General features: G+C 53.9%; 1 protein-coding gene across 1 annotated transcript in view; it reads left to right on the top strand.

The window, feature by feature from the left end:
- TENT4A (terminal nucleotidyltransferase 4A) overlaps positions 1–12,007 on the top strand; it is a gene marked incomplete in the record, with an annotated part of 24,132 nt that overhangs the window by 6,440 nt on the left and 5,685 nt on the right. The window contains 6 exon segments of the mRNA XM_014585852.2: positions 2,428–2,535; positions 3,663–3,791; positions 5,876–6,089; positions 8,799–8,925; positions 9,949–10,049; positions 11,983–12,007. Coding sequence (XP_014441338.1) covers positions 2,428–2,535; positions 3,663–3,791; positions 5,876–6,089; positions 8,799–8,925; positions 9,949–10,049; positions 11,983–12,007 — 704 coding nt within the window.

Below are 12,007 nucleotides of genomic sequence, written 5' to 3'. Positions count from 1 at the left end.
CGCAGTAGCTGTCTTGTACCGTCCCTGGCTCGCCTGTGCGGAGGCTGGCGGCTGTTTCTCTTGGGTGCTTTGGCTTGCAGTGATGCGCGGTCCGCATCCTCCTGGCGGAAGCAGATCGGCTAGGTCGGGGTGGGAGCCCCGTGGTGCCCGCCCGTGGTGAAGGCAGTCCAGGTCTCTCCCCTGCGTTTGTCGGGTCTCTTGATTTAGGCTGGGGTCCTGGAAGCAACCTGTGTACTCACTGGAGAATGCAGAGATGACCACATTTTCCCAGAACAGGCGCCTGTCCCACTGGAGGCATGGGGGGAGCAGCAGACACAGTGCCAAGAAGCGCCCTTGGCCTCCCTCCCGGGTGGGCCTGTCTGTCCCTGCGTCCAGCACTGGGGACATGCTCCAGCCCCTCCAGGCTTCCAGGCTGTTGCACGGAGTCCTCCCAGGACTCCCTGACAAGGTGCTGCCGTCCCCGTTTTACACCGAAGGGTGGAAGCAGGGGAGGTGAGGCCATCAGCCCAGGTGGGTCACATAGCCAGATGGGCCAGCGCCTCGACTGCACATTTGGCGTGGGTCTCTTGTAGATGTGCACTTGAGTCTCATCCCTGCCCTTCGTCCTGTGCACTAGTGAGGGCCTGGCCCTTTTTAGGGTCTCCATCTCCCCACTTTTCTGGCTGTACCACTTGTGTCTGCTCAGTGGACGAAAGTGAGGCCCTCCAGACAGCAACAGGAGCATGGGGTTTTCGGACCAGACGTTAGACGTGAAGGTGCTGAAGGAGCCGGGGTTCCAGGGTCCTGGGTTCCAGGTGGTCTGTAGGACAGACAGGACACGGAGCAGCTGCTGTGGTCGTGTGTGGTCCCAGTGGCCTTCTCCCTGCGGCAGCAGTGGGCACCATGGCCTCTCCACCTGCTGCCTGAGGGGGCTCACCCACGATGTCCCCTTGGGCACCCCGGCTGCAGCCCGCTGCCCTCTCACGTCTCCCGTGCATCTTCTCCGTGAGTCTCCTGGACGTGGGAGCAGGGCTGGGGACTGTGCTGAAAGTGAAGGCGAGAGCCGAGGGGGGGGCGCGAGTGAGTGAGTGTGACTGTGTAAAGCAGGAGAGCGCGGGGGGGCTTTGGGAACAAGTCCCAAGTGTGCAAAGGGATGTCCATGGTGAGCCCAGTGTGTCTAGGAGGAGACATTAGGCTCCTTGCCTAACGGAGGGCAGGTGGGGTCCTTGAGCACCGCACTCCTTCTGGAAGTTTCTGGTGAGTTCTTCGGACACGCTTTGTTTCTCTGCCTTCTTGGATGCCTGGCCTGCAGTGCAGTCTGCCCTGTGGTGGCCCAGTACCTGGGCATCTGTCCCCATGCTGTCCTTTCCTCACACGCCCCAGGTGTGGGTCGACTGCCAGACCAGGTGTCGTGAGTGAACCGGCCAGTGTGCAGGGTCACGGGACAGCCGAGCCCCTGCTGGTCAAGCCCCTGGTGGTCTTGATGAAAGGGGTGCCTTTTCACTCCCTCGGGGCAGAAGAACACAGGGTTGCCTTTTCTCTGGAAGAACAGTTTTGGGGTGAGAGGTGGATATGGTCTGAGTGGCTGTTGGGCAGCTTTTATGGGGCTGGTCTTGCTTGGTACTGATACCTGCTGGTGAGAGGGTCTTCTTCCCTTTTATGAGGGGAGAGTCAGGCACCCCCAGCAGCCCCACCTCACCCCGCGCTGTGATCCCTGCCCCTGCCCCTGCCCGTGCCAGCCAGGGTCAGGCCCTGTGATATGCCTGCATTACTGCAGTGACCAGCTGAAGAGAGGATTTCTGAAATAGCTCAACTCATTTCTTTTTCGATAAAATTGTCTTAGAGAGTGAAAACCCAATCTAGTACTCTTTGGAGAAAAAAATAACTATACAAAATAGAATTTTAAAAATGGTTTTGAAGTTACTTTGAATGTTTTCCAAACTTCTACCAAGCACAAGTGGGGGTGAGAAGACCAGAGGGGACCTGTGGGGTCCGGGTGTTCTTGTTTGCTGCTACCTTCTTCCCTAGGACACCTGTTTTCCAGATGCCCCTGGCCCTGCCTGTCCACCAGCCCCCCGCACTGTGGAACCTGGCCACTGGGGGCAGTGCAGAGAGCCTGCAGGGTGAGGCCAGGACCTAGATGCTGCTTGAGGGGCCTTGGTGGTAACACCTGGCAAAAGCTAAAACCTCTCCAACTTTGGAAGCGTCTCGCTGCGTGACCATGGAGAAGGTGGCATACTTAGGCAGTTTTCCCTACTTGGAGTCGTGGTGCGTGTGGAGCGCAGTGCGTAAGGACTGTGGGGCGAGCGTATTCTCATCGCGGCCGTCTCAGCTCTCCGTGTTGGCTTCAGTCTCTTGGTAGCTGCTCTGAGACGGGCAGGCAGTCGTAAGCTGCTGTCCCCCATGCTCCCGCCGTCTGCCTGTAACTCTCTCACTTAAACCTTGTAGGTACCCATAATAAAACTCACAGACCAGGAGACCGAAGTGAAAGTGGACATCAGCTTTAACATGGAGACCGGCGTGCGGGCAGCGGAGTTCATCAAGAATTACATGAAGGTACTGCCGCTGGCGGGTTGCCCGGCGCAGAGGAGGGCCCTGGGGACGCCTGCTGGTGGCGTTTCTTGTGGAAGCATGAAATTGCGCAGCTGCACGGAGGCGTCTTTGATGAGCCAGGCAGCGCCCTTCTAGCTTATTCTGCAGTGTCCTTTCTGGAGACACTTGGAAGCCACGTGGCCTTTTCACAGATCTGCTTTTCTCCAGTAACCATTCACGACACTGGGCGTCACTTTGGAGTGGTCCTTAACCCTTTCCTCTGCCGTCGCCACGTGATGCTGCCCAAGCCCTTGTGCCTCCTCTGCAAGTGTGGTGTGGGGTGTGAGGGCAGTCGGGTGCCACAGTCGTAGCTTTGCTCCCCAGGATGGTCCCGGGGCTGAGGATGGGGTGGCTGACCGTGGCTGAGCCAGCCTGTCTGCACTCTGGCCAGAGAACAGTGAGGTCCAGCAGGCGGCCTTCGCTTCCCTCGGTGGGTGGATGCCTGGAGCCCTTCATGGGCAGCTCTCTGTGTTGTGCCTCCCAAACCCCATCCTGCCCTGTGTTAACCTTTTTTTTTTTTTTAGAATTATTTTATTTAACTTTATTTATTATTTTAATTTGACCAAAGTGGTGGGGGGGAAGTGAGAAAGCAAGCCGCCAGGTCCGGGACTCAAAGCATGGTCAGCCGTGTGGGAGTCCCACGCCCTTATCTCCGCACCGGCTGCCATCCCGACTCGTGTTTCAGGGCCTTGCTCCTTCAGGTGTCCCCTGTCCTCTGCAGCATGGTCCGGGCTGAAGCATTTCTGCCCAGGACAGTGGGCCACCCCCTCCCGGCTGCTCTGCATTGCCTCTCAGCCTGAGCAGCAGCGGAACTTCAGCTGATCGTGCTCACAGACTCCGGAGTGCCGCGGGGCTTGCCAGGCCCCAGTCCTCGTCCCGTGGTAGTCTGGGGATGGGACCCCACAACCTGGACTTCCCTGAAGCCTCTCAGGAAATGAATCCTCAAGCCTTCTGAAGTTTGAGACTGACGGGAGCCTTGAGATGTAGCAGGATTGATGACACTTTTCTTCCTGTCACGGGAAATTGCTAGTATGACATTTCTGGACAAGCATGTTCACTAACCAGTAAATCTTTTTCTTTTGGAATTGCAGAAATATTCATTGCTGCCTTACTTGATTTTAGTATTGAAACAGTTCCTCCTGCAGAGGGACCTGAATGAAGTTTTCACAGGTGGAATTAGCTCCTACAGCCTCATTTTAATGGCCATTAGCTTTCTGCAGGTACGTGTGCTTTCCTTGCCAAGAACGCTGGCAGGGTTCTATGAGAGGGTGAGCCCCGGTGGGTGTTCTGGCGCTGGCTTTGTGGGTCCCAGCAGTCCTGAAGTCCCTGTACTGTTCAGCCGTCACATATTGGGGACCGACCTCTGATTTCCTCGTGACCTGTCTCGATCGGTGCTGCTCTCTGCTGTAGCGTATGTTGAGCCGACTGGCCATTGGGTGGGAGTGCTGTTTTGGTTCTGTAAGTCGTGTATGAAGATTCAAGCTTAAGGAAGCTTTTTTTTTTTTTTTTTTAATTTTTTGCTTTAGGACATGTGTGCTTACCAGAGAGAGACTGGTAGTAGGAATGGAGTGAGAAGTCACTCACTGGGGGGACGGCCACACTGCAGTCCCTTCTCCATTCCCTTCTCAGGACTGTGGGCATGCACACACAGACCCAGCATGATTTTTAAGCCACTGGCTCCGAGACTCGAACCACGGACTTGGCCGTGTGGGATCCATCTGCCTTCACCTCCATGCCCCGGGCTGGCCCCCTCGAAGCACTAAGTATAGAAAGAACACTGAGAAAACATTTATCTCGGGACAGATGATAAAAAGCTACTTTTCTACACACTTGTCTTTGATTTTTACCCAAAGACACTTTGTCTCAGAATACAGCTGGGTTCCACACGTGGGGAAGAGTTGAAGAGAGAGCCTTTCTCCTCCAACGCCGTGTTTCGTGTACGGGGTGCTTATTTTGTTCAGTGACATGATGGAGCATCTATTGATAGAAAACCTGCCCGCCTCCCCTGTGCCAGATGCAGTGACATACTGATAAGCCGTTTCCACTCTCAGTACACTTCAGTCGGCTCCAAGTTGATGGAAACCGTAATTATCCCATTTACATTTTTTGGAAGGTTCTCTACTCCTTACCGAGTCTCACTTACGTAATTTAGCTGCATACCTGTGTCCTGCATGTTTGTAACCACTCTGGTAACTGCGGCTGTGTGGAGTGAGGTCTGCACAGAACGGGGGTGCTCCTGCACTCTCATCGACACTGCTGACGGTGGACGTGCTGGTGCCACTGCCTTGGCATAGTGACAGCAGCACTCCAGCCATGCCATCTTGCCTCCCTTGTGTCCTCACATAAAGCCATCCTTCCACGGTTTAGATGCTGTCCTGAACTGAACACAGCCGCTGTTCTGACCCCATCTCTTCCTTTACTCCAACTTGAATGGGCTGAATGAACCGTGGGGCAGTGACGGCAGCTGCTCTTCCTCTGAACACTCGCCACAGGCCAGCCGTGGATTTGACTGCTTTTCTAGGTTGGCATGGCCCAGGCTCCTCCGGGCAGTTGACAGTGCTCTGGGCCTGCACAGTCCGTGAGATAGCACGAACCGTGCATGGCTGTTGAACACTCGGAGTGTGCCTCTTGGGATTGACAAGCTGAACTTTTGACTAATTTGTTTTAACTCGTTGAAGTGGAAATAGCCACGATGGGGCGTGCAGGTCTGGACGGCTGAGAATTTGGAGTTCTGTGAGTCAGTGATGCTCAGAAGACAGTGGTTCAGGCCCAGGAAATCCGGCACTCTCCTCAGGGTGGCTCGGTGCCACGCCGAGCTGATGCCAGTCCGTGTGACAAGCAGGGACTGTGCTGTGAATGCCTGGCACACTGGTTACCTCCACACAGCTCCCACCTGTCAGTTCAGTCTGGATTCTGGGAAGCTGTGGCAGTGCTGGATCGGTATTGCCCCCTATTGGTTGTAGTTCAGAGTAAAAAACTAAGATAAGTAAAATGTGCAAAATTATATCCACCGCCGGATGACTGAAATGTGCAGACTCAGTCAACTTGCGGTCAGTAAGATGTCTGTGCTTGTACGAAGTGGCCAGATGGGTTGCTGAGTTCAAAAACTAAGTTTGACAAATCCAGGTTGCGGTGCTCCCTTTCCTTTGGCCACTCTGCACCGACAGTCGTCCTGCTCTGTCAGGGCCTCTGTGCTTAGGCCTCCTGTCGTCAGGGGCGGTGTCGCCGTGAAGACGCTGCTGAACGGCAGACTTCGCCCAGCACTGCTTTCTGCACCCATATGGGATATGTGTTGCTTTTGCAGTTGCATCCCAGGATTGATGCCCGGAGAGCTGACGAAAACCTTGGAATGCTTCTCGTAGAATTTTTTGAACTCTATGGAAGAAATTTTAATTACTTGAAAACTGGTATTAGAATAAAGGAAGGAGGTGCCTATATCGCCAAAGAAGAGATCATGAAAGCCATGACCAGCGGGCACAGACCCTCGATGCTGTGCATTGAGGATCCCCTGCTGCCGGGTAAGGCCCCGGCTCACACCTCTGGGAACCGGCACGGGGCGCGGGTCGTGTGGGGCCTGGGAGCTGGAGAGGTGTGTCTGCTCTTGCTGCACTCCCTGCGGTACTGAGTACAGAGTGACACTGCCAGCGGTCATTCCCCAGTTCTTCTCAGTGACTCGCTGTCAAACCGCGTACAGTGCCGCCAACCTGCGTGGCGGGACGGATGCAGTGCGTGTTCCCCGTAAGCAGTCGCTTCCTGGAAGGACGTAACAGAAAAGTGGAGCACGCCGCCATCTCCTCCAAGTCGGACGTGCCTTTCTCAGGTGTTTTCCTACGTGGACACCAGCATTTATTATTGCCATCTTACAATCATATAGCTTCCTATACACACATAGATTTGCAGGTGGTGGTTTTTATTTCATTGTAGGGTGGATGCATTCGCTGGAGAGTCAGAGAGAGAGAAAGTGAGAAATCACTCCCTTGGGGGATGGCCATGCCACAGTCTCTTCTCCATCTTTCTGAGGTTTTTGGGCACAGTGTTTTTCAAGCCGCTGAGTCCAGGACTTGAACCGCCAAGTCGACCATGTGGGATCTGGCCACTTAATTGCTATACCGCTGGCTGACCCTGGGTTGGTTTTGACTCTGGTGTCCCCAGACGCCTTCCCTATGTGTGCAGGTCACTCTGCATTATAAGCATGCCATGTGGACCTGCCTGAGGCTGGGCCTCGTTGGCGTCCTGACGGTGACTGTATCCCCAATCTTTGGTAACAGTCCTCTGTGGTGTTGCAATCTGATAAACCATGCCATACAACATTCCGTTTATATTTCTGTAAAGATTAGTGGGGTTAAATGCATTGTTACTAATTCCCATTGGGCATCTGTGACGTGAGACACGCGGTGACTTGACGAAGTCAGGGGTGGACTGAGACAGAACACGTGGCGCACTGCTGTGGGTGCACTGCCTCTTGTTCCTCTGTGCGGCCCTGTGCCAGTCTACTGCCCACTGGCCTGTTCTCTGGCTGGTGTGAGAGTCTGTGAGGGAGCCTTCCTTTCTTTTTTTAAAAGAGATTTTTTTGCTATAGGATGCGTGTGCTGCCAGAGAGAAACCGAAAGTGAGAACCTCCTGGGAGGATGGCCACACTGCAGTCCCTTTTCCTCCATTCTCCTCTCGGGTTTTGAGCATGCACACGCACGTGCCCAGCGTGAGTTTTAAGCCACCGGGTCCAGGACTTGAACCATGGTTGACTACATGGGAGTCCAGCGATATAACCATTACGCCGTCTGCTGGTCCCAAGGGGAACCTTGGTCTTCATACAGCTATGCTGCTGTTTCCCCTCCAGTTTGTCTCTTGATGTTTTTTATTACTCAGTTCCTATATATCTTTTATAAATATCTTAACATTTAATGATTTATCTTTTATGGCTCCTGGGTCTCCCTAAAAATCTTTGAAAGAAAATGCACTGGCTGTTGCGTTTTGTTGTCGTTTTTAAGCAACCTGCTTGGTGCTGTGGCTTAGAGCAGTGGTTCCTCGGGGCACGGCCTGTCTCCTCCCGCTGTTTGTGGCTCAGTCAGACCTGGAACTGTCCAGCGTCTTGAGGTCTCTGCTGAAAGTACTGAAAAGCGGGAACTACACCATCATTGGGTTGTTATATTTTAAAATTTCCCAGAGGGTATGTGCACTGGAGGAGAGACAGCGAGGACGCAGCGCCCTCCCCGAGCATGGTCGTGCTGCAGTCCCTCCTCCATCTCCCCACTCTGTTGGGGTTTCAGCAGCATGCAGCTGCACCAGGTGTATTCTTGAGCTACCATGTCCAGAACTTGAACCTTGTGGTCACCTGTGTGGGATCCATCTGCCTTAGCCACTAGCTTGAGCTGTCCCTAGGGTTACTTTATTAAATTTATAAATGGTAACATTTGAATACTTGGAATAGGCTTCCTTAAAAAAAATTGGTACCAGGACCAGCAGGTGGTGTGGTGGTTAAGGCGCCAGATACTCCCATATGGCTGACCACAGTTTGAGTCCTGGACCTGGTGGCTTGCTTTCTCACTTTCCCTCTCTCTGGTCAAATTAAAATAAATGAGTGAGTAAATAAAATTATATAAATAATTCTGTAAAACAATTGGTACCTAGACTGAGTTGCTAAGAACAGGTGTAGGTGAATTAAAGTTTGAAATGGTCCTTTTCTTGTAGAAATTAAGCTCCTCTTGGCGACTTGGTCACTTCAGTGAGGGCTTCATTTCCTTCGCAGTCTGACCAGTCCTGAGTGCTCACACCCGAGCGTCCCCTTCCTTGGGCGCACTTGCATCCTGCAGGTTCTGTGGGCACTGAGCTGCGAGGTGCCTGCGGTGGCCTGCCCTCTCTGCGGCTGGCCGGTTGCTCACAGACCTTGTCACCTCGGGGCGACGCTCACAGCGGTCTGTGCTGCTGCTTTCTGTGACTCCGGCTCTGGGCCCGTCTTTCCCACGCGAGGCTGCTCGGCCTCGCTCATGATCGTCTCTCCATTTGTGGAGGACACCTCTTTGGAGCTGGGACAGGAGCACAGGGTTCTGACGGGGCAGGCCCGGTTTCGCAGTGCTCCCATGGGAGCCGTGCGTGGGGCTCCACGTGAACGCGCGTCTCCTCAGCTCACCTGGCTTGCCGCGGTCTGGAAGGGTCACAGCAGCTGGGAAGATGCAGGACGTGGAGGGGCTGCTGTTTCGGCCCACGGTGACGCTGCCTTTCCGTTGCAGGGAACGACGTTGGCCGGAGCTCCTACGGGGCCATGCAGGTGAAGCAGGTTTTCGACTATGCCTACATTGTCCTCAGTCACGCTGTGTCTCCACTCGCGAGGTCCTATCCGAACAGAGACTCTGAGAGGTAACTGATACCGCGTGCCCGTGTTCTGTCTCACCACCCCTGGAGGGTGGCTGTTGCCCTTCCCTGGGTTGTCCCCTTCTGTGAAGGAGATTAGGGACATGCTGCTGTGCTTGGCAGAACTTGCGCAGGTTTGTGAAAGTCCACCGTCCAGGTGTTCCGGGGTCGATGGTCCATCACAGTTGAGAGTTGGATATTTATTTGGGGAATTGACAATTTCTTCAGGGTATTTTATTTTGGGAGCCAATTCTGGTTTTTAAGACTTGGAAGCATATTTTTTTCCAGGCACTTATTAAGTAGAATACTCAGCTCCTAAGCAAGTGCGTGTCTGTGATTTTGTAGTACTGTTTGGAGCGTGTGGTAGAGCATGCCCTCTCGCAGCGGAAGGATTTGTTTCTGACCCCGGAGGCGGCTGCTGCTGCAGTGGAGGGGGCAGCGCAGGGTGTAGGGAGTGAGACCCTGAGGTGGGAGTGGGAAGGAGCAGTAACCAGCTGACGGTGCTGGCGGGGTCAGAGCTGTCTGTGCCTGGGAGAGGCTTGAGGATAGCTGAGTGTCGAGGCCTCCCCAGGACCCTCCAAACACCAGTGGTGGTCGCACTTGCGTGGGGTTCCCAGACTGACCACTCACAGTGCGTCCACGTGGAGCTCGGCCCGGGGACGTACTCATGGCACTTCCCCCTGGCCTCCCCTGCACAGTGGGAAGTGGCATGGCGGCTTTTATGATCATACTGGGTGGGAAGGCCGGGCCCGTAGAACTGCGGTGAAGCTGTTTTCTCCCCACAGGGGTGGACTCAAGGACTTCTGTGCCAGTAAGCCCACCTTTTCTGTGCTGGGATCTCAGTGTGCTCTTGAGCTCAGACATCAGAAGTCACAGAGGTTTCGCACGATGATTTCCAAGGCTCTTGGCCCACCACCTCACCTACATGGTGACGTGGTTGTGGGTGAACGGCAGCACCTGAGGGGCTTTTGATCCCTGACCCTCCCTGACCCTTCTCGTGCTGCACTGATGCCCATGGTTTTTCTGCAGTACCTTAGGGAGAATCATCAAAGTGACTCAGGAAGTGATCGACTACCGGAGGTGGATCAAGGAGAAGTGGGGCGGCAGAGCCCACCCGTCGCCGGACTTGGGTGAGGATGCAGCTGCCACGTTAGCCTTGCTCCTCGGCGCGTCAGTGCAGAAGTGTCTTGTGTGTGGTAAATTGTTCAGATGAGGAAATCACTTTTCTTCTGATGAGTCCTTGATTAAAAACTGGGGGCCAGCAGGTGGCATGGCGGTTATGGCACTGGACTCCCACATGGCCGATGGGCGTTTGAGTCTCAAACTTGGAGATTTGAAAATCACTTGGAGGCGGGGGAGACCAGCAGATGGCATAATGGTCATGTTGCTGGACTCCCACGTCGTCGACTGCGGTTCCAGTCCCAGATCCGGCAGCTTGAAACTCCTGTTAGGCGTGTGTGTGTGTGTGTGTGTGTGTGTGCCCAAAATCCCGAGAAGAGAGTGGAGTAGAAGGGGTTGTGGCGTGGTCATCCCCCGTGGGGAGTGATTTCTCGCTTTCTCTCTCTGTCTCTTCGACGAGTGCTCATGCCCTATAGCAAAAGCTGCTCTTAAAAAAAAAAAAGAAGAAGAAGAAGAAGAAACTCACGCCAGTCGTATGTCTGTGCATGCTCCAGATCCCAGAAGCAGTTGGAGGAGGAGGGATTGTGGTGTGGCCGTCCCCCCAGGGGGTCATTCCTCCATTTCCCCCTTGCTCCTCGGCGCGTCAGTGCAGAAGTGTCTTGTGTGTGGTAAATTGTTCAGATGAGGAAATCACTTTTCTTCTGATGAGTCCTTGATTAAAAACTGGGGGCCAGCAGGTGGCATGGCGGTTATGGCACTGGACTCCCACATGGCCGATGGGCGTTTGAGTCTCAAACTTGGAGATTTGAAAATCACTTGGAGGCGGGGGAGACCAGCAGATGGCATAATGGTCATGTTGCTGGACTCCCACGTCGTCGACTGCGGTTCCAGTCCCAGATCCGGCAGCTTGAAACTCCTGTTAGGCGTGTGTGTGTGTGTGTGTGTGTGTGTGCCCAAAATCCCGAGAAGAGAGTGGAGTAGAAGGGGTTGTGGCGTGGTCATCCCCCGTGGGGAGTGATTTCTCGCTTTCTCTCTCTGTCTCTTCGACGAGTGCTCATGCCCTATAGCAAAAGCTGCTCTTAAAAAAAAAAAAGAAGAAGAAGAAGAAGAAACTCACGCCAGTCGTATGTCTGTGCATGCTCCAGATCCCAGAAGCAGTTGGAGGAGGAGGGATTGTGGTGTGGCCGTCCCCCCAGGGGGTCATTCCTCACTTTCCCCCCTCTCTGTCTCTCTGGAGAGCAGATACACCTTAGGGCAAACCTTAAAAAATGAAAAAATGCTCTAAAGAGCTTGACCAGCTCAGTGAAGCAGAGAGAATGTGCCGCATGTGGCCTTTCAGAGCTTCTGGCGGCTGTGTTAAAAGTGTGAAAAGGAGCAGGCAAAGTTACTTTTAAGAAAATTTTTTTTCTCAACCCAATTCAGAATATTCACCTTTCAACAATGTAAACAACTTGAGAAACTGCGGTATTTTGTAGCGTCTTTTCGGCACTGAGTCTTGGAAGGCCAGTGTGTACCTTGTTAGCGGTGCATCCTAATGAGGGTGCCGAGTTTCCGTTGGAAACGGTCGGTCTGGGCAGCTGCAGTGGAGCAGCAGAGGGTGCTCTGTGCTGTGCAGCTGTGTGAGAAGGTCCTGAGCTCGTGCCTGCTGGGGGTGGGGGTCGGCCATGGCGTGAGGGTCCTGACGGGGGTGCTCCCATCTCTCCCCCTGTCTGTCTCATGGAGGAGATAAATGAACACAAAAACTGGTCCTAGTAGAGTTTATAAAGCTTACAGGTGAAGATGATGTATACCAGTTTGTTACAAGTGTATTTAAATATTTTCCAGTAACAAAATGGCTTGTAACAGTCACCTGAGCTACCGTGAAGCAGGTTAGAGTGCGTGCTGCCTGTCAGACCGTGCGCCTGCACAGCATGTCGGTGACCAGGCTGTCTTTCCCCGCCCCAGACAACAGGATTAAGGTGAAAGAGCG

This window comes from Tupaia chinensis, unplaced genomic scaffold, assembly GCF_000334495.1.
Source record: "Tupaia chinensis unplaced genomic scaffold, TupChi_1.0 Scaffold000096_1, whole genome shotgun sequence".
Classification (NCBI taxonomy): domain Eukaryota; kingdom Metazoa; phylum Chordata; class Mammalia; order Scandentia; family Tupaiidae; genus Tupaia; species Tupaia belangeri.
Note: the sequence above shows the minus strand (reverse complement) of the source record. Positions and strands in the feature narration are given on the sequence as shown.